General features: G+C 42.3%; 1 protein-coding gene and 1 non-coding gene across 4 annotated transcripts in view; one reads left to right on the forward strand and one right to left on the reverse strand.

Annotated features, from left to right (window-relative positions):
• Positions 1-16,377: 16,377 nt before the first annotated feature.
• Positions 16,378-16,575, forward strand: LOC116985423. The gene has a single exon (XR_004415259.1). It is a non-coding gene; the product is annotated as a small nucleolar RNA U3 (small nucleolar RNA).
• A 3,320-nt stretch (positions 16,576-19,895) lies between these two features.
• Positions 19,896-25,860, reverse strand: part of celsr1 (cadherin EGF LAG seven-pass G-type receptor 1) — a 270,069-nt gene continuing 264,104 nt past the window's right edge. For 2 of the 3 annotated variants that reach the window (XM_033039749.1, XM_033039747.1), the window contains exons 34-36: positions 25,513-25,752; positions 24,348-24,651; positions 19,896-21,329 (exon numbers count right to left, since the gene is read on the reverse strand). In XM_033039749.1, the coding sequence (XP_032895640.1) occupies positions 21,305-21,329; positions 24,348-24,651; positions 25,513-25,752 (569 nt within the window). In that variant the 3' untranslated portion in view covers positions 19,896-21,304. The remainder of the gene's footprint in view (positions 21,330-24,347; positions 24,652-25,512; positions 25,753-25,860) is intronic. The other variant, XM_033039748.1, reaches the window with a different exon arrangement.

Below are 25,860 nucleotides of genomic sequence, written 5' to 3' on the forward strand. Positions count from 1 at the left end.
TAGGATGATTTGCAAAATAACCAAATTTTAAATATTAGAAGCATTGGATTTGATTTTTAACGCTGCCTTGTATTGGAAACTACCCTTGATTCATTTATATCAGAAAATACTTTCCATCTATTTCAATGTCATTGGTAGTGAGATGTCTGTCTTTATTCAATCTTTCCATTCGAAGATACTGGCAAGATTTTGGTAATTCACCGTAGGAAAGTTACACACGGAGGTCAGTTCAGTTTAGAGATGCAGCACAGTAACAGGCCCTTCGGCCCACCAAGTCCACGCCGACCAGCGATCCCCGTACACTAGCATTATCTACACACTACGGACAATTTTACCGAAACCAATTAACCTACAAATCTGTACGTCTGGAATCTAGGAGGAAACTGGGGCACCTGGAGAAAACCCACGCGGTCATGGGGAAAGATGTATAAACTCTGTACAGACAGTACCCATAGTCAGGAATGAAGTCAGGTGTCTGATGCTGTAAGGCAGCAACTCTACCACTGTGCCACCGTGCTGCCATTTTAAGGTATTGTAATGGAGAAATGCCTGTTTATAATCTTAATACTCAGCCCCCGGTTACCATGCAGGAATGTGGCAGATTTGTTTCTCAGGCCAGCCATCTTCAGCTGCTCCATCATAAGGCCAGAAGAAGACATTACACAATGATTGCATAAGGTTCAGTTCCATTCACAACTGCTTTGAAAGTGAAGAAGTCTGTGCCTGCAAACAAGAACTAGACAAAATGTAGGCTGCTTAATGCAAATAAAGGGTCCCAGCACTAATCCCTTGGCACATCTTTGGTCCAGAGCTTCCACTCAAGAAACCCATCACTGATGCCCTGTTTCCAATGACCAAGCCTATTTGCCTACTTGCCACAACTCCTATGGGCTCTAATCTTTTAGAGCAACTGTCAACGTGGGACATTGCCAAGGTCGAAATTTACTGAGGTCGAAAACCAAATCAATTGCACTTCTCTCATTCACATATTTAGTTACCTTGAAAAAAACCCCAATTAGTCAGACAGGATCTCCCAGTAACAAGTATGTGCTGTCTCTCGCTGCTGTGCCCAGTGTGGCTTAATCCTGGGTTACTCCATCACTTTGTATCTTTTTTTGTAAACCCGCATCTGTAGTTCCTTCTGTGTAGATTTGCTCTGTTTCATGTTTTAGCAAATATTTAAGACTGATAAATTTCTTGGGCGAGTGTCTTACTCAGTGTGTCAATAGTGAGGGTGGCAGCACAGATTAGGCAGTAGGCAATGCGCTGCCTCTTCTCACTGCTGGTTCAAATAAAATATATCCATACTTGTGTGGGTTGTTCAGTGCTCAAGCAAGCCATGACATGGTGGGTGGTAGGATCGACTTCACCCACAATTAGCCAAATAAAACTTGGACGACTGGTTAAGCTGCACCCCTTCAATAAAATGAAGACACATGAGACTCTAGATGCTGGAATCTTGAGCAAAAGACAAGGTGCTGGAGGGACTTGGCGGGTTGGTCAGCATCTGTGGAGGGAATGGACGGACGGCGTTTCCAGTCATGACTATTCTTCAGACTGATGGAATAGGGGGGGAGGGGGGAATAAAGCCAACTATGACACTGCAAAGTCAACTGTTGCTGCTTTCTTTTGAGAGACCATCATAGTGAACCGCATCCACAGGGTCTCCTTTGTTATCTGCCGAGGCCTATTACTCTTCCTGGTGGTCAACAACCGATGTTCCACTCCACTAACTGGCTAAACCTGCTATCCACAATGTCCTCAGCGTTGTAGATGCTCCATAGTGAGGCCACCTGCAGCTCCACTTGTACAATGAGGTTGATCAACAGATGCATCACCAGGGAAAGAGGAAAACTCCATGATTTACCACAGGGCTAGGTCTGTCGCATTCAGATATTCCCTTTGCTCTACATGTCTCATCACCTAATCGCCCCATTGCAGGAAGGATGTGGAGGCTTTGGAGAGGGTGCAGAAGATGTTTATCAGAATGCTGCCTGGATTGAGGATATTAAGGAGATGTTGGATTATCTAGGGAACGTCGGGTTGAAGGGAGACCTGATAGAAGTATATACAATTATGAGAGGCATTGATAGCAGACAGTCAGGACCTTTTTTTCTAGGGTGAAAATGTCAAGGACTAGCAGATGCACCTTTAAGATGAGAGGAGCAACATTTAAAGGAAATATGTTGGGAACGTTTTTTTTTTACACATAGAATGGTGGGGGCCTGGAGCATACTGCCAGGTGTGATGGTGGAGGCTTTAAGAGGCTTTTATATAGGCACATGGATAGGCAGGGAACAGAAGGATATAGATCACTTGCAGGCAGATGGGATTAGTTTAAATAGGCATCATGTTTGGTGCAAACATTGAAGGCTGAAAGGCCTGTTCCTGTGCTGTAATGTTTCATGTTCTCTGCAACTGAAATTTAATTCCCAGTTTTAAATAAAGGGTTTTAAACCTGAGATGTTAAATGTTTTCCGAAGATGCTACGTGACCTACTGCAAGCTTTTTAATGCCAAATAACAACCTTCTCTTACAAGAGAAGACACAAAGCTCTTCTTAACATTCAATGACATTACAATGACCAAGTGTGTCATTGTTATCACCACAAGGTCATCATTACGCACGACCCCACCTCTGCATCGAGCTACTGGGGACTTTGCACTACGAAGGTTGCACTACAGACGTTGGCTTGCACGATCATGGTCTGATCTACGGTGAATAGCTGACAATTTATTATATTGTGCCGTTGCGTTTAACGTGTCTGAAAAGCTGCAACAGTAAGAATTTCATCGTTCTGGTCCTGGTGCATGCGACTATTAAACACTCTTGACTAACATGTCAATGCTTTAGTGCCAAGAGCAGATCAGTGACTAACACATAAAGCTGTTGATGCTGGAAATTTGAAGAATAAACTGAAAATGCCAGAATCTCCCCAGGGCAGAAACAGGGGCATGTTTTACATCAATGGCCCTCATTGAACTGAAATATCGAGAAAACAATTTGTTGACAACAAGGGGAAGAGTAAAGACGGGCTGTGAGAGGGAGAGGCCAACATGTTTATGATGCCAGTGGGAGAGAGATGGGAAACAGCGTGTGGGATCTATGAAATACATAAGGCAGCAGCGGTTATAAAACTGTATCAAACAAATTGGAAATACCAAGCAGTTCGGGTAATATCTGTTGAAAGTTCACAATTTAAAGATGCAAAGGAGGAGGCAATATGACGACAATTCTCTCTTGCCTAGATGAGTGGTTCCAGCAACACTGTAATAGCTCCATGGTATCCAACCAACACAGCTTGCTTCAATGGAACCCAGACTGCCATCCTCAACATTCACTCCCTCCACTAGCAGTGCCATGTTAGAGACATGGTACAAATCTGCAGATTCTTCCACAATATATCCCAAACTCACAACATCTTAAACATAGAAAGACATAGACAGTAGACACAAAGACAGCAGCACCACAACCATGACAACATCTGTCATGCCATGTAACGTCACCATTAATATAGAAACATAGAAAATAGGTGCAGGAGTAGGCCATTCGGCCCTTTGAGCCTGCACCGCCATTCGATATGATCATGGCTGATCATCCAACTCAGTATCCCATCCCTGCCTTCTCTCCATACCCCCTGATCCCTTTAGCCACAAGGGCCACATCTAACTCCCTCTTAAATAGAGCAAATGAACTGGCCTCAACTACCTTCTGTGGCAGAGAATTCCACTGATTCACCACTCTCTGTGTAAAAAATGATTTTCTCATCTCGGTCCTAAAAGACTACCCTCTTATCCTTAAACTGTGACCCCTAGTTCTGGACTTCCCCAACATCGGGAATAATCTTCCTGCATCTAGCCTGTCCAACCCCTTAAGAATTTTGTACGTTTCTATAAGATCTTCGAAATTCTAGCGTGTACAAGCCGAGTCTATCCAGTCTTTCTTCATATGAAAGTCCTGCCATCCCAGGAATCAGTCTGGTGAACCTTCTCTGTCACTGGGTCAAATTCCTAGTAGTTAATTTGCAAGGATGGATAATAAATGCTGGAATCATCTTCCTGCGAATTATCAGTGCTAAATTAAGCAGATACCTGGCTGCTATTTACTGCTGGACCTGGTGTTCTGATGAAGGGTTACTGACCTGAAACATGAACTTTGTTGCTCCGTCTACAGATGTACGTAACCTGCTGAGTGTCCCCACTATTGTCTATTTTCTTTTCAGAATTCCAACATCAGTAGTTTATTGCTTTTCATTTAATGGTGCACTTGCTTTGTTCTGGATTCTCGGATGGTGATAAACATCAATAAAATGCAAATGCAATTTCTTTGAATGGAGGGGTGGGGGGGGGGGGGGGGGGGGGGGGGGGTGGGGGGGTGGTGGTGGAGGAACCCAAACTGCAGTATACCATGTGGCTTCTTTCCAAGGTTAACCCACGACTTACAGATGGCCCACTCTGGAAAAATATATATTTTTAAATGTATGGGGGCATTAGAGACCTGACAGACTGGAGATCTTCCCCAACGCATGAACTCCTAGCTTATGTGTAGCCCGTTCATACCGTCAAGCGTTTGGGAGGCTGCAGACATCGTCTGCTGTGTGGGAAGTCGGTTTGTGGCTGCATTTCCCACTTGCTCTGGTTACAAAAGGATCTCAGGACCAGGAGGTAACCTGGGGTCATCCTGCAGTGTGGTTGAATAAGATTTTCTAGAGTTACACTACTATAGCTTGCATGTCTTTCGAACACCATTCTGTCATTAATTGCCCATGAACAATGCATAAAGAAATATCCCAAGGAAATCAATTGACAAACGAGTAGGTGTGGAATGTAACAATATAGGTGTTAACATTTTTGATTTTCCACATAGCTGGGCCAGCATCAGCTCAATTGAAAAGCAGGTACGCTATCATTAGGTGGCACTGTTGAACACATTTTTGTTTTCTCCTACCTGAAAGTTCCTCAGTGGCCAAGGAATTATCATTAGAGCCTTAAACAGAATTCCCGTATGAGACAACATTCACATTTAATTAAGTATTCCCTACCCTTGAATAATCCAATCAGCGTGGGTTATAACCTTAAGAATCAATAATTGTGATTCCAAAGTTTTATTATCGAGTAGCGCATTACTTAGTTTCATAAAAATAGTTGTAAATAAACAAAATCACTACATTTAAAATCGTTATTTGGTTTCTAAAGTGCAATAAAATGTTTCATTTGCTGAAGAAAACACTATTGGAAGAATTTCATAGCAGATCCTATTTCTACAATTAGGCTTTCTGGAAATGATTATGTACAATTTTTTAATTCCAATTTTTAAAAAGCTGAAATAAAGATTTTGGATAAACAGACATTCAATGCTTCCATTTTGGCTTTGAATTTTAAAATGTTATAAGGATAAGAATAATGAATTTCTATATTGAGATTTGTAATTCTTGGACAGTACAATGTCACAGCTGGTAGAGGTGCTGCCTTGCAGCACAGAGACTCTGGTTTAATTCAGACCTTGAGCGCTCTCTGTGTGAAGTTTACATGTGACCGTGGGGGGGGGGGGGGGGGCGCTGCGAGTCGGCTGCCCTGCCAGCAGCGTGTTCGTCATTTCTACTTTTTTGTTTGGTTTGTCCAAATGAGTTGTTTAATGTCTCTTGGTGTGTAATGTGTGGGGGGGTGGTGAGGGGGGGAACCGCTTTCGGTCACCTCCCCCATGGAGAGGCGACATTTTCCATGTCGCCTCCCTCGCGGCCTAACACCATGGATTGGAGCGGCCTTTCCCAGAGTTTCAGCAGCCGGCGCAGTGTGGACATTTCATCGTTGCCTGGGTTCCCTCGCCGGGGATAGCCAGAGAAGAGCTCCGACCGCCGGCCTGCGGCCTTCATCATCCTGAAGCCGCGATCTCCGGTAGGAAAGTGCCGATTCGGGACTTCCAAGCCGCGGAGTGTGCTCGATCGTCCCGGCGTCGGAGTTTCAACCATCCTGACGAGAGGGCCTGTACATGGGGCCGTCAGTAGCGGCGACTACGGAGGGTTCATGGCCTCGACCATGGGTGAACAATGGAGGAGGATTGACTGTACTTTGTGCCTTCCACCACAGTGAAGAATGCCGTGGTGGATGTTTGTGTTTAATTTTTATTGTGAATTGTGTGTTCTTTTTTTGATTGTACCGCTGCTGGCAAATTCATTTCACTGCCCTTATATGTGATTAATAAAACTGATTGATTGATTGATTGACCACGTGAATTTCCTCTGGCTGCTCGGATTTTGTAGATTAATTGGTCTCTGAATTGCCCAGATGTTGGGAGTGGATCCGAAAGTGGGATAACATAGAAACAGTGTGAACGGTTATCTATGGTCGGCATGTACTCTGTAGGTGAAGGGCCCGTATCCATGCAGTATGCTTTAAATAAAATTAATTGCCCCCTGCACTTTTGGTGGAACACAGATTGGACGAGGTGGTAGGAGCATTGTTAATGAAAACTAAATTGGGAACAATAGTTACCGGGTGGGATGAAATTTTGAGTTCCGAGCTTTGATTAATTTGCAGATTCTGCTCAAAATGTACCAGGTAAAAGGTGAGAAATATTTAAGTTTCTTTAAAAGTACCGTCAAGAGACTATTTTGGTACACTGTACATATAATTGGGAAACAAGTGCTGTCATTTGTAGATAATTTTAGTTTCCCTCCATTTCACAGCTTTCATCTTGAGGCCTTTTGAATGCTTATGCTTATGCTGCAAGCCCAGTCTCTATGTTAGTGCTTCTGGCTGCCAAATCCTATTCAGAAATGTGAATGATTCACATTTCATTGTCTTTCATTCACTGTCCATTGTGTCAAGTTTTCTCCAGTATATTTTTGACAATTTCTTTACAACCATTGAAAATCTTTAGCTTCTTAACACTCCAGTTGCTGCACTCTCATTTTCTGTTTATTGAATGGAGGATTGCCAAATCTCAGCCCAACAAACAAAATGCATGTTGTTAAAATGCCCTTTTCACATTGTAGAACTTTAAAACGTGACTGATATATTAAGGCTTTAGACACAACTGGCTGAAACAACCCATTATTCTATTTAATGATGCAAAGACCTCAAAAATAAATTTGACTATAAAAGAAAGATTGATTTGCTATGATTTTACAAAAACCTTGCATATACCCTAATTAAAATTACAAAATCTTAAATTATTTGAAGTATAAAATCAAGATCATCTTTTGAATATTTTTAATTGTGGTATTTCATGAATGGTCGATCCTTTAGCAAAGTCCAGTGCATTGTGCATAAAAGTATCAGGTTACCAGCTTTGGTGAGGCACCAGTGAAAATCCTGTTCCCATAACCCCCCATTTGTTGAGGTTCCAATGTCAGCCTCATTGCAGAGGCAAGTCCAAGTTTGTCTGCTACCCACTGTGTATCTTAGTGCTGGATAATTGGGATTGCTTTGGAATTAATGTTACTCCATGGTGATGTGGCTGATTTCCTAGCCATGAGATATGATAGAAGATTCAACAATACATGGGCATTGCTGGTGGTTTGCTGCTGAAATTATATTCCAAGAGCATTCAAATGGATGGGTTAATTCATGCCAGGTATCCTATTGAAGACTTCTAGTACTATGGCATTTCCCAATGCTTGCCACAGTATGTAAAGCAAGCATATCATGGTATAAAGTTTGAAGCCGCATGCTTCTACTGATGCCTTCTCAAACACCAGCAGGAGGAACCACCCTCCCTGATTTTCGCTACACCAAACTAGTTTCTGATCGACCTCTACTAGCTGGGATTCTGCCGTTTGCTGCAATTCATTTGCATTGTATGTGTCTAGTGAAATCTGTGGCTTGTGCTGAAAGAGTTTACAGATTTGTTCAACCAATGTGCCTGCAGACACAGGTCGATAGTAGGTGCCCTCTGCAAAGCATCTTGACTTGGAAAATGGGCGAAGGACGTCCAAGGCAGTACAGCCGTTTGAATGAGGAAGGACGAGAGGTCACAGCGGGAGGCTAAATCAGCTCGTGGTGATTAGGAACAATTTTCCTATCTAACTTTAGCTGGGAAATTGGATTACTAAGAAATTGGATAGTGGCACTATGCACTTGTGATTGGCAATGACTGTCAAGATGATTATAACAATTAAACCTTGCCCCTTCTAGGCTGGAGATGGAGATGTTTGGAAAGCCATCCTTTGTTGCGATATTCTTCTTTTAGAGAACTGCCTGTATTTTATAGCTTTTAATCATGCATAGGATGAAGGGGTTAGTGGCATAATCTGTATTTATTCCGCATTCCCATATGCATTTATGAAATTGGATGCTGGGCTACAACATTATTTGGTGAAGACACTTGCATGGAGCTTTTAGCTCGGAGCTCCAGGAATTTCACCGAGCAACAGGTGCATCTAACAGGGGAGCATGAAGACGGCAATGTTTTCAAACGTCTACTGCCCTTGCCTTAAGTCTCCTATTGAAGAGGTATTGTTGAAGTCATGCCAGCTTATTGCGGGCCATAATAGGTATTGCAACCAAGTTGCACTGTGCTGGTAGGAATGTTTCAGGTACAGAAAAGAATAGTTATAAACTTTGACATCTGAACTGTTAACTCTGTTTCTAAATTCTCACATCCTCTGCTCCACGGAACATCTTTACCATAAGCACATTCAAAAGGCATTCTGGATACTCAACTTGAAGAACTTCGATCTGACGTTGTGCCTCTAATGCACAAACTAGTGGACATTTGTGACTCCTACCCACCAGAAGGTTCAAGTTAATCCTGGTAATATCATGGCCTTAGTTGATCACATTACTGGCTGTGGAAGTCTGATACAGCAACAAGATTACTACTAGCAGCCTCCACAGTAGCAATGTTCTCCATAGCTGAATGAGTTGGCTATATGCAAGAAACATTTCCTCAACGTTCACACGCCAGTGTTAGATATTGCTTCTGCAGTCCATGTTTGCTTTAAAGATTTAAATCATTAGTTTCAATATTCTGACAGGTTGAGTGCTGAACTAATTCCAAGGGCATTGTTGAAGAAAAATCTCACCTTCAGCGTTCCATCTTCCAGATGTCCGGGTATCCGTGCCTCTCTCTTTACCTCTCTCAGATGTAGATGCTCCAGCCACTGTTTTGCGTGCAATTATCTTGCTGTTGTTTTCTGGTGAGCCACCAGGTACATGCAGAAACAGAAACTATGAAACTTGGATCTTCATTGTGCTGATGAACAAATGGTAGCTGTCCTCAAGAAAAAACAAACATAGTATAAATTCATGACAGCATTAATTCAGCAGCACACCTTTAGTCTGCTCTCTGTCATAAATCCATAACTGCTCTGTCCATCAAACACCGACACTCCCGATGAAGGAACAGTCCAACTTGCCTCACTCATGCATTCATCTGGTAAGCCTCTTCATTGATTTATAACCTTCATAATTAATATAACATACTATTTTAACTACGGCCTCTTGCATACATTCAGCATTCATTCATTGCTTTTACATTGGCGGAAAACTAAGGATTACATTTTTGCACAGCAACGAACAATCTGCTGGAGAAACTCAGCGGGTCGAGCAACATCTGGGTGGAAAAGAATGGTCGATGTTTTGGGTCAAAATTTTGTTTCCAATATATTTTCATTTATATTTTTGTTATATTTTCCATGCTTACATTTTTTACACGCTGCTGCCTGTAATGTCAGCTCATCTGTACTAAAGATACATTAGACTAGAGAAAGGTAAAAATAGCACCTGATTTTGGCACTTTACAGGATCCAGTTTCAAGTTTATACAGAGAAGATTGTGATCCTGTACTCAAACGAAATATGAGGTGCTGCTCCTCCAATTTGCGGTGGGACTCACTCTGGCCATGGAGGAGGCCCAGGACAGAAAGGTCAGATTCGGAATGGGAGGGGGAGTTGAAGTGCTGAGACACCGGGAGATCAGGTTGGTTAATGCGAACTGTGCAGAGGCGTTGGGCGAAGCGATCGCCAAGCCTGCACTATGTCGCACCGATGTAGAGCAGCTGACACCAAGAGCAGCGGATGCATTAGATGAGGTTGGAGGAGGTGCAGGTGAACCTCTGCCTCACCTGGAAAGACTGCTTGGGTCCTTTGATGGAGTCAAGGAGGGACGTAAAGCGACAAGTGTAGCATTTCCTGCAGTTGCAAGGGAAAGTACCAGGGGAGGGGGTGGTTTGGGTGGGAAGGGACGAATTGACCAGGGAGTTACGGAGGGAGCGGTCTCTGCGGAAAACTGAAAGGAGAGGAGATGGGAAGATGTGGCCAGTGGTGGGATCCCGTTGGAGGTGGTAAAAATGTCGGAGGATTATCTGTTGAAAAGGAAACAGGTCATTGTTAGCTGTTTGTTGGTTGAAAATGAGAAGCTAATTGACTTTGGTGGGGGAGGGATAGAGAGAGAGGGAATGCATGGGTTACATGAAGTTAGGTAAATCAATATTCATACCACTGGGCTGCAAGCTGTACAAACGAAATATGAGATGCTGTTCCTCCAATTTGCATTTAGCCTCACTCTGACAATGGAAGAGACCGAGGACAGAAAGGTCTGTGTGGGAATGAGAAGGAGAATTAAAGTGTCCAACAACCGGGAGATCAGGTAGGTTCAGGCGGGTTGAGTGAAGGTGTTCAGTGAAACAATCGCCCAGTCTATGTTTGGTCTCGCCGATGTATAAGAGTCCACATTTTGAACAACGGATACAACAGATGAGGTTGGAGGAGGTACAAGTGAACCTCTGCCTAACCTGAAAGGACTGTCGGGGTCCCTGGGTGGGAGTATCTCATCAACTGGAAATTAAAAGAAAACATTAATCTGTTAGTTGTAGCACACCATGTGAACATCAGGAAGAGTTTGACCAGCTTGCAGTCAGGTCTGAAGCTGTCCAGCCAAGTTTCTCAATAACAACACAATGTCCTTCCAAATCGACAAAATACAACAAGTGGCATGATATCATTCCAGTTGCACTGCGACTGCTTCATGAAATTCGCAGTTACATTCATAGAGTCATAGAGGATACAACGTGAAACAGACCGCTCGGCCCAACTTGCCCACACTGACCAACATGTCCCAGCTACACTAGTCCCACCTGCCCGCGTAAACGGCACTGGCTAAACCTCAACTTAGTAAACCTAAACCTCGAGGCTTTCATTTTGGCTGGTTATGGACAATAAGCTCAGTGTGTATCTCTCATGACACCATTAAGTGTATGACAGGCACTGTAGAAACATCAGGGGCAGCACAGTAAACAGCCACCAGAGGGCCTGGTGTGATTTTACTTAAAACTAGACTAAGTCCCTCTCACAGGCCTGGCCCCTCAGCGCAACCCGTTCCCCAATGCAATATTCCTCCACTCACCCATTCCCCTAACGCAATATTCCACCACTCACCCATAGCCCCCAATTGCACAGGCGCGGCTCATTTCCCCTCATCCCCAGCACTTCCTCCCCCTCCTCTTCACCCTCCCTCTTCTTTTCCCTCTCCTCCTCCTCTCCCTCACCTCTCCCACCCTCTCCTTTCCCCTACCCTCAGTCACTCCCTCCCTCTCTCCATAATTCCCCTCCCCTCCCTACCCCACTCCTCACCTCCCCCTGTCCCTCCCCACTATCCCTCCTCACCTCCCCCACTGCCCTCCTCTCAAGCAGGTCCAGAGCAGCAGCCGCCGGCCTCAGAGCCAGCCTCAACGCCCAGGCCCCGGAGCGTCGGCGCAACCTCTCCCCGTCCCCGGAGCCGGCCGCCGCCTGTAGACACAGCCCCAGCCTCAGCGCCAAGGCGGCGGATCCCCGCAGGCCCAGAGCAACAGTAAAATGAAAGTAATCTTACTCGTGTCTCCGTTGTGAAAAAAAGATGGCGATCTGAATTCTGGAAAGGCCCCAACTGCGCAGGCGCGGCTGAGGACCCGTTGGGTGCCATTTGTGATGACAATAAAGACGCGCACGGGAACCCTCCCCCAACAGCACATGCGCGGGTGGGGGCGCTGTTTTGTTTATTTAAGTTTTAAACGTTAATAATTTTAGAAATATACCATCAATCTGAACAAAACTTGTTTCATTTACACCACAGGACTATGGTAAGGTGGGCTAAAAATTGTAGCGCTATCATGTACTGTTTTTGCGCAAATAGAAGTACAACACAAAACATGCAAACAAACAAACAAGATGAGAGTTTTAGTAATATACTAGACTAAGTAGGACCTGTTGGGTCCCAGCATCACACAGGAGGGCTGGTCATCCAACGCAATATTCCACCTCTCCACCAATTCTAATATTGGTGGCCAGTTGGGGGGGGGGGGCTTTCTGGAGTGCTAGTATGGGTGTTGTGGGCTGAAGGGACTGGTTTCCAGAGGGCTAGTATGCAAATTATGCGCCAAATGGATTATTGGGCTGGCGTCTCAGTCAATCAAGCCTGTTGTGCTGGCAACTCACTCACTCACGGCTGGTGGGCTGGTAGTTGACTCACGGCTAATCCTTGAAATTCTATTTCAAGCAGGGTATAAGGCCACCAAATTCAAGTGCAGTTTCTTACCACTTCTAGCAGGGTGCAAGGCCACCAAATTCAAGTGCAGTTTCATACCATTTGAAGTAGGGTGCAAAGCCACTAAAGACAGCGAGTCGTGACCTCTCCCTCCTCCATCTTGCAGAGACTGAGCCACACCCACATTTCCGGGTTTTATAACCCCTTCCCCCCCCACCGGAAAAGGTGTGGCTTTCATGGAGTGATTGACAGGAGAGAGATTCTCAACATTTAAAAAAAAACTAATAACACTTTTATTTTTCATTGATGGGAAGAATTCTCTGCACCTGCTCAGCAGAGGGGGACTGAGTAAGATTGCCAAAAATCACAACCGTAAGTGGTAGCGTTTTATCTAAAATCAATATACAGTGCAAACAGGAAGTAAGTGCATTTACAGTAGTGCCTTTTAACTTCAAGCCAAAGCACCCAAGCCACCATTTGCAGTAAGTAGTGCATTTCAACTTCATGCCACCATTTGCAGTAAGTGGTGCTTTTCAACTTCAAGCCAATGCACCCAAGCCACCATTTGCAGTAAGTAATGCCTTTTAACTTCAAGCCGTTGCATCCAAGCCACCATTTGCAGTAAGTGGTGTCTTTCAACTTCAAACCACACCCAAGCCATCATTTGCAGTAAGTAGTGCCTTTCAGCTTCAAGCCAAAACAACCAATCCACCATTTGCAGTAAGTGGTGTCTTTCAACTTCAAGCCACACCCAAGCCACACCCAAACCTCCATTTGCAGTAAGTAGTGCCTTTCAACTTCAAGCCAAAGCACCCATGCCCCCATTCGCAGTAATAGTGCCTTTCAACTTCAAGCCAAAGCTCCCAAGCCTCCATTTGCAGTAAGTAGTGCCTTTCAACTTCATGCCACCATTTGCAGTAAGTAGTGCCTTTCAACTTCAAGCCAAAGCAACCAAGCCACCATTTGCAGTAATAGTGCCTTTCAACTTCAAACCAAAGCTCCCAAGCCACCATTTGCAGTAAGTAGTGCCTTTCAACTTCAAGCCACACCCAAGCCACCATTTGCAGTAAGTAGTGCCTTTCAACTGCAAGCCACAATTTGCAGTAAGTAGTGCCTTTCAACTTCATGCCAATGCACCCACGCCCCCCATTTGCAGTAAGTAGTGCCTTTCAACTTCAAGCCACACCCAAGCCATCATTTGCAGGAAGTAGTGCCTTTCAACTTCAAGTCAAAGCTCCCAAGCCACCATTTGCAGTAAGTAGTGCCTTTCAACTTCAAGCCAAAGCAACCAATCCACCATTTGCAGTAAGTAGTGCCTTTCAACTTCATGCCGCCATTTGCAGTAAGTGGTGTCTTTCAACTTCAAGCCACACCCAAGCCACCATTTGCAGTGCCTTTCAACTTCAAGCCAAAGCCACCATTTGCAGTAAGTAGTGCCTTTCAACTTCAAGCCAAAGCAACCAATCCACCATTTGCAGTAAGTAGTGCCTTTCAACTTCATGCCGCCATTTGCAGTAAGTGGTGTATTTCAACTTCAAGCCACACCCAAGCCACCATTTGCAGTAAGTAGTGCCTTTCAACTTCAAGCCAAAGCAACCAAGCCACCATTTGCAGTAAGTAGTGCCTTTCAACTTCAAAACATATTTTTGCAAGCTTTAGAACCAATAGACATATTTTTGCAAGCTTTAGAACCAATAGACATATTTTGCCAGCTTAGAACCAATAGAGACATGTTTTTGCAAGCTTTAGAACCAATAGACATATTTTTGCAAGCTTTAGAACCAATAGACATATTTTTGCAAGCTTTAGAACCAATAGACATATTTTTGCAAGCTTAGAACCAATAGACATATTTTTGCCAGCTTTAGAACCAATAGACATATTTTTGCAAGCTTTAGAACCAATAGACATTTTTTTGCAAGCTTTAGAACCAATGGACATTTTTTTGCAAGCTTTAGAACCAATAGACATTTTTTGCAAGCTTTAGAACGAATAGACACTTTTTGCAAGCTTTAGAACCAATAGAGACACTTTTTGCTAGCTTTAGAACCAATAGACACTTTTTGCTAGCTTTAGAACCAATAGACATTTTTTGCAAGCTTTAGAACCAATAGACATTTTTTTGCAAACTTTAGAACCAATAGACTTTTTTTGCAAGCTTTAGAACCAATAGACATTTTTGCAAGCTTTAGAACCAACAGAGACACATTTTTCAAGCTTTAGAACCAATAGACATTTTTTTGCAAGCTTTAGAACCAATAGACATTTTTGCAAGCTTTAGAACCAACAGAGACACATTTTGCAAGCTTTAGAACCAATAGACATTTTTTTGCAAGCTTTAGAACCAATAGACATTTTTTGCAAGCTTTAGAACCAATAGACACTTTTTGCAAGCTTTAGAACCAATAGACACTGTTTTTGCAAGCTTTAGAACCAAGACATTTTTTGCAAGCTTTAGAACCAATAGACACTTTTTGAAAGCTTTAGAACCAATAGACATTTTTTTGCAAGCTTTAGAACCAATAGACACTTTTTTTTGAAGCTTTAGAACCAATAGACACATTCTGCAAGCATTTTAGAACCACTAAGGGCACTTACATTTGATTAGACATGTGTTCAGTGTTATTCACAGCTCAGAGAAACGTGACCCTCTGCCTTCCTCCATCTTGAAGAGACTGTGTGGCACACCACTTCCTGGTTTTATAGTCCCTCCCCCCTGCCGCCAGTGGGGGCAGCAGAGAGAATGGGGAATTTTGTAAAAACATTAATATCTCTGTCATTTTTAATCGACGGGAAAAGTCCTCGGCACACATGCGGCGGAGGGGGGCTCTGAGCAAGGTGGCCAAAAATGACGGCCGTAGGTGGCGGCGTTCTCTTGGAAATCGCAGCACAGATGGCCAAAACCAGTCAAGAACAGGCTTTTAGTAATATAGAAGATAGAAGAAGAAGATACATGAATACCCAGATTAAATGGCATTGATATGTGATTTGCACATAAAGGCACTAATGGATCGATTTTAAAAAAATCAATTTATCAACATCACAAAACCTTTTACTCCAGGATTATTCTTGGAAAACATAATTCCAAGAAAATGGAAATACCTATGATGGAAATTTGAAAGAAAGTTTTTAAATGTTAATAATACATTGTGAGTTGGCCAGAATCTGAAAAATAAAGCAATTAACAAGGATCTTTGCTTGGCAAATTGATTGCACTGCTGAAATATTACACTTCACATTAAGTCAACAATAACAGCTATTTTTTCCTGTTTATAAATTAACATACCAAAAGTACTGTCATAGAGGAAATTACTTTTAAAATCAGGACAAATTTCTTCTTCCCCCACTCTGCAGACATGACTTTTCTCTCTGTGCTCGTCGGTTAGTTTTTAGTTTTAGAGATACAGTGCGGAAACAGGCCCTTGGTCCACTAGTCCACGCCGACCAGAGATCCCGGCACATTAATACCATCCTAGGGACAAGTTACACATACACCAAGCCAATTAACCTACAACCTGTACGTCTTTGGAGTGTGGGAAAAAACCGAAGCTCTCAAAGAAAACCCACGAGAACGTACAAACTCCGTACAGACAGCACCCGTAGTCGGGATCGAACCCGGGTCTCCGGCACGGCAAGCGCTGTAAGGCAGCAACTCTACCGCTGCGCCACGGTGCCACCCATCAACATTACCTCAAGAATACTGATCCAACTCACATAAAGGTGATTAACCAGAATCATTAAACTTGAATCATGTCAATCCTTTGCTCTGATGGAATTCCTCTAATAGTTCACATCCAATCTTTAATGTTACCTTCACTGATGAACAGACAGCTCCTGTCAATGCCCTCTAGAACACAATAATATGCTCAGCCGTATCTTGTAACATCTGGACCAATGGTTTTTATAAGGAGATTACCAGAGAGGAGTTCAGGGATTATTTCTATAGTTTGTTTTCAGAAAAAGCATGTTCTGTAATGTCTGGTCTCACAAACCACAAGATGTGTGGTGTTTCCTTCAGTACAGGAAGCAGGCTTTGGATGTTACTTTATGCAGCTTCCTTTGGTACTTGATGAGTGATCTTTCCCTCTCAAAGCTGGAAGAGAACACATTTTGAATAACAATTTAAAAATCACTTTCCTTTTAAGCATAGACTACTCAGGCTGGATGGGAGTTGAAAAAAAAAGACAGGCCATGGCTTTAAGGGCTTTTCTTGCTGTTGAACATCAGAAATACCTCAGATCAAGTGAAACACTGGCGTACGGAGTTTGGTAGATCTTCATCTAGCAACTTTGTATGAGAATTGAGTGCCTTGTTAAAGTGAAACACAACAGAGTAATGATTTGCACCAGCAATGGTCTCACCAAGTCTTTACTCAGGGAAATCAGTGCATTGTAAAATACACGATATCTATATGAGATCACAATAAATTATTATTTGAACAGCTGCAAGTTACACTTTTAAAATGAGCCTGAATAAAATAACATAGTGCAAGTCATGTGCCACACAAGGTGCTCAGAATACTGAAGGAAGAATGAGCATTACATATCCAAATAATCAGAAAAGAGCATTTATAGTATTTATAGGAAATGTATAGTACTTATTTGAACAGCACAATCTGTAGCACAAACAAGGAATGGCACTCACATAATTAAGTGATCTTCACTTGGTCTTCAGTCAGGTCATCGAAAGCAAGAGAGAAATAAATGTAACCTGGCTGCTTTTTCAAGAAAAAAAAGTCCCATAAATTTTACTTTTGCAAAATAAATCAATTAATTACCAGTTAAATGATGCCTGTATTTGCAGAATGCCAAAAGGTACACAGCATATAAAATAGAACAGAAATCATGCAAGCAATCAGGATTTGATTTATGTAGGAAGGAACTGCAGATGCTGGTTTAAACCGAAGATAGACACAAAATGCTGGAGTAACTCAGCAGGACAGGCAGCATGTCTGGAGAGAAGGAATGGTTGATGTTTTGGGTCAAGACCCTTGGAAGGAACTTAATAAAATGAAGTAGGAAAAACCACATGCTTCTGTTAAAGTGCCTTCATCACAATAACCAATGGATATCCCTTTGTGGAAAACTATTATTGTAAGGGAGATTATGATTAGTTTTGAAATGGAATACACAAACGTTAACATAACTGTTCAACGACTGGGTAACAGAAGTCTGTGTTGAAACAAGAAATTGATGAGGCTGGTTTACACAAAAAGACACAAAGTGCTGGAATAACTCAGTGGGTCCGGCATCATCTCAGGAGAACATGGATAGGTGACGTTGCAGGTCAGGCCCCTTCAGAAAGACGTTACGAGTCGGGACCCTTCTTCAGAAAGACGTTACGGGTCGGGACCCTTCTTCAGCACAGTGTGTGTTTCGGGTGATCGATCATAACAATCAGCAGCCGCAGAAAGGAAACTGAAAAAAAAAAATCTAGCAAGTCACCTGCTAGCTGATAGTTCAACAGATCACAATATTTGGCTGAGTTAGCAAAATACTGTGGCCTGGTTCATGGCCAAGGTGAAGGGACCCAAAATTAAAACAGTAAAAAGAGATAAAAAAGACTGAATGAACAGTACAAGTAGGAATGTTCTGGTAGATGGCTTGGTTTCACTTCATTTATAGAAACATCAGCAAATGCATAGCAACGGATTTTAAAACTGCAGCTTGAAGCATGCCGAACCAGTTATTACCTCCTTGAAGAACTTGAACAACTGATATATGTACCATAGTAATAGCTCAGCCCGAAGGAGGTCATTTACAGGTGATTCCATGCAAGCTTTGTTCACCAACACAAAAGGAGATTAGGCAAATTACACAAAGATTTCAATATGAAATGCAAGTAAGCAGAGAGGCTTTTGTTAAACCGTTGACTGGCATATAAATGGCATTGGAAACCTGATAGAGGCATATAAAGTTTCAGTGCTTAGTATCATTCAACACTGTTTCCTGATAGCATTAATGTTTAAAAAATATTTCAATGGGAAAAGAAATTCCCTGCTACTGGCAAGAAAAATACTTTATTTGCCCAGAGTGAATGGAATATACTTCCTTACTCAGGACAGGGCCAGTTGGTGCAGTGAACATCCTTCTCTGTTTGCACTAAAGGGCATTTACAGCTAATAACAAGTTGTCCTTCTTCTGAGTGAGATATCAGTCGTTCCACACATGACTCAATTATATAAAAAAAAAGGTCTTCATCTGTTGAAAGGCTGGGTATGCATCACAACTCCCAACAATCGCATTGACAATCAGAGTATTATTTAGAAATACAATGAGACAGGTAGTTTGGCGGGCAATGGAAGAAAAAAGTATGAACCAGTTCAGTTATAAATTAACATGAGTAAAACTTTAACTTTCCCAAACATCATTCACGTTCACACTTCCACAGCCGCCCTCCAACTGAGGCAATCAATCACTGCCGAGCTAACTGATGCATCAAAAAGAAGCACTCGTGAATCTGCTCTGGAAGTTTCTTTTTGTTGAATTCCATGTTTTTTCTTCCTTTGGTCTGACAATGAATAATTTTGGTTCCTCTTTTTAGCTTGTAATTCACTTTTTCTACAGTTAATTGACAACAACAGAAAGGTTAGATCAGCACAGTGGCGCAGCTGGTGGAACTGCTGCCTCTCAGCGCCAGAATCCCAGCTTCTCCGGTGCTATCTATCTGTGTGGAGGGAGTTTGCATGTTCCCTGTGGCTGCATAGGGTTCTTCCAGGTGCTCCGGTTTCCTCCCACATTCCAAAGACAGGCAGGTTTGTAGGTTAACTGGCCCCTATAAATGGCTCCTAATGTGTAGGGAGTGGATGCAAAAGTGAGATAACATAGGAATAGTGTGGCCGGGTGATCAATGGTTGGCGTGGACTCAGTGGGCTGAAGGGCCTGTTCCATGCTGCATTATTCAATCAACTAATTATGGAAAGAGCAGCCAACAAAGGCAGTTTGAGAGTTTTAAAGAGCCTTGGAGATCACACTGTGCAAGGGCTTGGGGGTGTTTTGTGATTGAGACCATGGAGAGCAGAAGCCACATGGGAAAGTTGGGCTGAGGAACCGTCCATGAATACTGTGGCTATAACGGAAGAATAAGAGATTTACATTGCAACAGGTACAGGTTCACATTGCAATAAACCAACAGTTCCCAATCAAAATCTATGAAAATTGTAACTTTACCTTCCCGGCAAGGTTTTTCCTTAGGACTCTGCCATTGGTATTCAGTCACCGCTGAGGGGTGTGTGTGTGGGACAATAAACCAACTCGCTGTGTACAAAGTATGATGCCCCTCACACTTCATCTAAACTCGCTTTGTTGAAGGGTATTTGTATGCAGCCAGAAAGCAGTGCTGTGGGTGCAGTCATCCAACAACTATGACACAATGCTATTTAATAACTGCCTACAAAGGCCAATTCGGAGAGAGAGGAATCAATATAGGCAGATAGAAAAAGTCAAAATCTCTTTATTTTACAATTTGTTTCTCTGTACTGTGTTTCCAGTGTTTTGCATGTAAATAAATATGATACATCTGTTCTTTGATTTCTGTTCAGTTTCCATCATAAAAGTTTTTTAAAAATGCTTCTTTTGAACTGTGCCATGAGTGAAACTGTATTACAGTTAGAAGAAACTATCTGAATCAAGGTAAAAGAATTTACTACAGCAGGCGAGTCGCAATATACAAATGGGAATTGTTCTGATAGTTTCCGTCTAAAACAATTTAAAACAAAATCTACAACAATAATAATGCCAAAATATTCACAGGTATCAATTTTAAAAAAAATAATCGAGTTAGGTTGGCAAACATCCTTCTGTCAATGCCAGTGAACTCTTACTCCTCACCCAAATCCACCATCACTTCCCTCGTGGACCCAGATGCATCCTTGAACTTAAGTGGTTTTTCAAAAAGAACCTCAAACACACAAGTTCAGGAGCAAGGTTGGACCCGGTTTGATTCCCCATTTTTTCCAATAATTTTGTCTTAATAATTACACATTCAAATTTCATTTCTCATAAATTGTTACAGCTTTCAATAAAAAAGTTTTTTTTTTACAATATTAACACTCCAAATTCAAGTATAATTGTGCAATCTTCTACTCTTTATAAAAGTCAGAAAACTTGTAATCAAAATGACAAAATCAAAACCTTTAAGCATGTACAAGTGAGTTCTTCAAAAGTATCGACATACAAAATATATAAAAGTATCTATACATCTTATAATTTTGTTGTACAAAAGGCATTCATTTTAAGACCACCCCTTTCCATCCGAGAGGTTAATGATCAGTCTGGAGAACACTTGCAGTGTGACACTGATGTGGCAAACACTTCCACCAAGGTCCAGGTGAGTTACCTGTGATCCTACAATGGAGACCAACTGCTTGTGGCTGAGGCACTGTCTCACAGTATTGTACTTCAGTTTCTCAAGAAAGATAAAGCAGGCAGGCTGCAGTTAAGCCCAGGGGGCTTGCACACAGGGCAGTGGATGCACTTCAGGCTTCACCTTGGGGTTTGTCCATTTCCTCAGGATATCCAGTTGCACGGTTCAGCTGCCCGAGTGGTTACATGTCCGTTCTATATTTTGGCACACACCAATTTTGCCATTTTGCATTCCATATGTGTAACTGTCCTTCCGACTCGTACTTGTATGTTTTTCTACATTTTGCAAGTGTTGTCTCCCACTTGCAGTCAATCTGATTCTTGTGCATGAATCCACTTTACAGAAATTCTGATGCATGTGGAGAACAGCAACACTCCGCAGCACATTGGGGGGGAGGGGGGTCTGAAGTACGCAGGAACGGGCGACACCAATGGTGAGAACCTTCACGGGTCCAATCATTCTTCTGATCTCCTGATGGGTCAGATTGAGGTTTCATTACTTCCTCTGGACGTGAGAAAAGGAAGGGGAAACATGCAGAACCATGGTTATGCAGTACTAATAGGTAAGTTCAAAGCGAAAGCATGCAGTTTTAAATCACAATGCTGAAACTGCAGAGAAGGTTAAAAAAAAAACCCCCAACCTTTGCAGTCATATTTTAAAGCACAAGGCCCAGTGTAGTTAGTTTACGATGTATTGCCATTTTAGGTTAGATTTGTGCACAGGTTAATGCTGTAAAATTCTAGCTATTAAAGTTATTTCTCTGCTTTCAGAGAAACAAAATTTAAACATATTCATTTGAACATTTGAACAGGTTAATTTGTTTTCATTTTTTATTAAATGCAAGACATCATTTGTCCAAGAAAATTTGACTCCACAAATTTCTACAAAGATAGAAACTATTCACTTTTCTACTCTTACTAGAAAAAAAACTAGCAAGCAGCATTTCTATTATTTCAGCATTCTTTAAATTGTAAAATCATTACATAGTGAAATTGTATAGCTTGCAAAACGTGTTGGGTTAAAGGTTAGTGTAGCATGCAACTTGCAAAACATATTTTACACAAGTCTGCTGGAAATCAGAGCACAATATATAAGACGTTCAAAACAAAAGAACACAAGAAAATAGGAGTGGGATTGGACCATCAGGATCTTCAAGGCTGCCTCACCATTCAATATGATCATAGCTGATCTGTGCTGTTCTTAACTCAGCTTCCATACCATTTCTCCATACCTCTTTATTTCTTGATCTATCACATTTATACACTTTTACGTTATATACATTTAATGATCCAAATTCCTTCACCTTCAAGGGCAGTGAGTTCTCCAGATTCACCGCCGTCAGCGAGAAGAAATTTCAATGTACCACAGTTTTAAATGACTGGCTCCTAGTAGTTAGGTCCCTTTGTTTGACACTCTACCACCAACCCAACATATGACCTGGAGGCTGAAGAAGGGTCTTGACTCAAAACGTCACATAATCCTTTCCTCCAGAGATGCTGCCTGACCCGCTGAGTTGCTCCAGCGTTTTGTGTCTGTCTCCAATATCTTGTCAGGACCCCTTTGGTTCTCATTCTTTGGAACTTGAAGGAAGATAGGCCCAAACAATGTAATCTCTCTTGGTAGGAAAATGCCCCAAACACAGTGTAAAAGAGCCTACATCGACAGCTCGATACCGTGGTTATTATGTCTCACCACATTACATAATAATAGTTTTAAATATGGAGCTCTACCAGTACGTACAGCCTCAACAACCAACACTAGTAACAAACCACAACAACCATAATTAGACCAAAAGCTATATATTGTGGATGCTGGTAATATAAATATCAAAACTGGAAAAAGTAAGATATTTTTATGAGTACATGTGATATATTTTGAAGAAGCATTTTTTTTAAAAGCTGTCAATGTGGTGGATTGAAAATAAAAGGTTTTGAAAGAGGAAGTGACCAGATATTTGAGGGGATGTGCGCTTCAGGTGAGGGACCTTTCACCTGAATGGGAAAAACTAGGGATAAACTGATTTTAAGATGCATATAAAGGAAAGTGGGTAGGCAAGAACAAATGTGAACACAAAATGTGCTGGGATGGAAGGTGGGGAGATTCATTGATAAAATGGAATGACAGGGCAAGGTGAATTAAGGTGATAATGAGAGAGTAAAATAAATACAAAGTTGGAAAAGGTGTGCATAGGAAAAGTAGATTAATTTACCAGAAGAAAATGCTGGAAATCTGAAATTAAAATGTTGAACTCCGCATTGAGTTTAGAATGCAGCAATGTGCCTGTTTGGAAGACGCGATGCCGTTCATTGGGAAAGTACAGGTGATGGAGGCCAGAAATCAAGGAAGGACTGAGAAGTGAAACAATAAGTAACTTCAAGCTTGGGATCACACTTGCAGAGGAACCCCACAAAACCAATTGTTGTGATCTTCCCAGTGCAGGGGGTTCTCCATCATCAGTGGTGAACACAATGTACTCAAATGGCAAACTGAAATTATCAAAAAGTAGAAAAATGTTATTTCCAACTTTTCCCCAATTCTCATGCAAGGTCAATGTCCTGAACTGTTAATCGCTTCTCTCTCCACAATCTGACTTGTATTTATAGCATTTATATTTTAAATCAGTGTGGAATTTTAAAATATTTATCTGGGAAAATGACAATCCACGTGCTGAAATTTCCTTCGGGTCAGAGAGTTTGTTATGTAGCAACTATGGCTCAGAATGCCATTCCAAACTCAGTTACTCCTCAAGCAAAATGATATGATGGCTTTGGGGTTTCTTTTTAACTAGAAGAATTGTTCACTGATTTCTGCTTGCTTTGTTACTGTGATCACAGCATGGATCACAATCACAAAGACCAGAGATTTTCTGGCAACAATTTCTGGCTTTTCTGGCAACCCATTCTGGATTTCCAGCTTTAAACACACGTGACCATACCTGGATTTCCTGCATCTGAAATGGTGAGCACTGCTGAGCATTACTGTATCTGATTATGAGTTGTTGCATTAAGTACTCGTGGTCTGTTGGAAAGGATAGACACTTGGGAGTCCAACCAATGATTTTGGGCATCAATATTTGGTTTTACCCATGATAGTTTCAATAAAAGATATTTAGTTTAGTTTAGTTTAGTGATATAGAGAGGAAACAGGCCCTTCAGCCCATGGAACCTGCCTCGACCAGTGACCCCCGCACACTAACACTATCCTACACACATGACAGACAACTCACAATTATACCAAAGCCAATTAGCCTACAAACCTGTACATCTTTGGAGTGTGTGAGGAAACCGGAGCTCCCCGGAGAAAACCCACGCGGGTCACGGGCAAACTCCGTTCAGACAAGCACCTGCTGTCAGGATCGAACCTGGGTCTCTGGCGCTGTAAGGCAGCAACTCTACCGCTGTGCCGCCCTAATTGTTTATCGTGCAAGTCTTAAAGGTGCTAGGATTTATTGACACAATCACAAATTGAAACTGGATGCATTACTTTAAAGAGAAACATTTTGTTTTTACCCAGGATACTCACTCAGAATCCGAGTTGTCCCGGCGGTTAGTGCTGGTGCCCGTTCGAATGCTCATGGGGATTGGCGTCATCCCGTTTAACTCTCTCTTTGCCTGCTGCCGCCTTGGCTGCGTTATCAGTTGGCCGGTGCCCGTGGCCGTGCGAGTGCCGTCACTGGGCGCTGTCGCCGAGCTGTGGGGGACTGATGGTTGTGGAGTCTGTGGGGGAATGGTTGTGGCTTTACAGTTGGAGAGTTCATTGTGGATTTGATTTATCTGATTCTTTTCATTTAAAGGTGGCGGGTAGATGACTTTATTTTTAAGAATACCTGCGACAGAAAATAATATTTATTACAATGCATCATACAGATTGTAAAGGGCAGTAGCCCCCTCACACAATATGGGACATTGATGAAGCACCATAGCTGTGTACACCTCTTTATGGTGCTCCACCTCCACTTCTCAGCCATGCAGAACAGGTTTGATCCCTAATTTTTCATCTTTGAAAAAAGACAATAACTCTGTGTCAATAACTCTGTATCTGTTACTCCACAGATACTTAACCAACTGAGGCCCGGATTCTTAGACTGGAGACCAGGATTCTCTATCGACCGTAACCACTCTTAATCAGTGCATTGCCAATAAAGAATGCTACATTTAAAAGGTGATTTTTAAATGGCAGCATGATAATCAGCTGAATAAATTATTTTTGATGTTTTCAATCATTTGGAAGGACAGCAAGCTAACTACACAGATGGTTCCCATTCAACAGGTTACCTGCAGTGTGAACATGAAACTAGTAACAAGTAGACCAGTTAATCCTCTCTCCAATGTTCTAGTTGGGGATCATCACAATCAACCATTGCAGCACTAAGGTGCTATTATACTCTGGGAGCTCCTGTTTCGCCCCACACTCAAAAGACAAACAGGTTTGTAGATGAATCGGCTTGGTATAATTGTAAATTGGCCCTAGACTGTGTTAGACAGTGTAAGTGCGCGGGGATCGCTGGTCGGTGCGGACGGACTCGGTGGGTTGAAGGGCCTATTTTCGCTCTGTATCTCTAAACTAAGCTAAACCTCAAATATACAAGATTTACATATTTTGTTTCACATTTCAGTTCTTAAAGATAAAGTATTCCATTTATGAATCCAGCAGATGAATAATGAAAGATTTTGGGAGGAATACTTGCCTTTCCTTTGCTCTGGTAGTGGATTGGAGTTTGACTGCGCGCCACACAGGAGTTCCTTTTCTGGTGTCTCGCCCTCACTGCTCCTCGGCACGTCGCCACAATGATTATTTTCTCGATGAAACTCAACGTTTACTTTCGTCTCCACCTTGAGTTTCTCGGGCGCTCCGTGATCCTCACTATCACTGGCGGTTGTACATTCTGCCGGCCAGTACGGCTTTCCGTGGTTGGGCAAGGATTCGGCTATGGAGGGGAACAGAGGCTGAGGTTTAACTGGAATTCCAATACTGTGTTACCCACCACCAAGGAACAAGCAGCACTCTGGTTTCAGGAATGTTGATCCTGTACTTA

This window comes from Amblyraja radiata, chromosome 21 (assembly GCF_010909765.2).
Source record: "Amblyraja radiata isolate CabotCenter1 chromosome 21, sAmbRad1.1.pri, whole genome shotgun sequence".
NCBI classification, from domain to species: Eukaryota; Metazoa; Chordata; class Chondrichthyes; order Rajiformes; family Rajidae; genus Amblyraja; species Amblyraja radiata.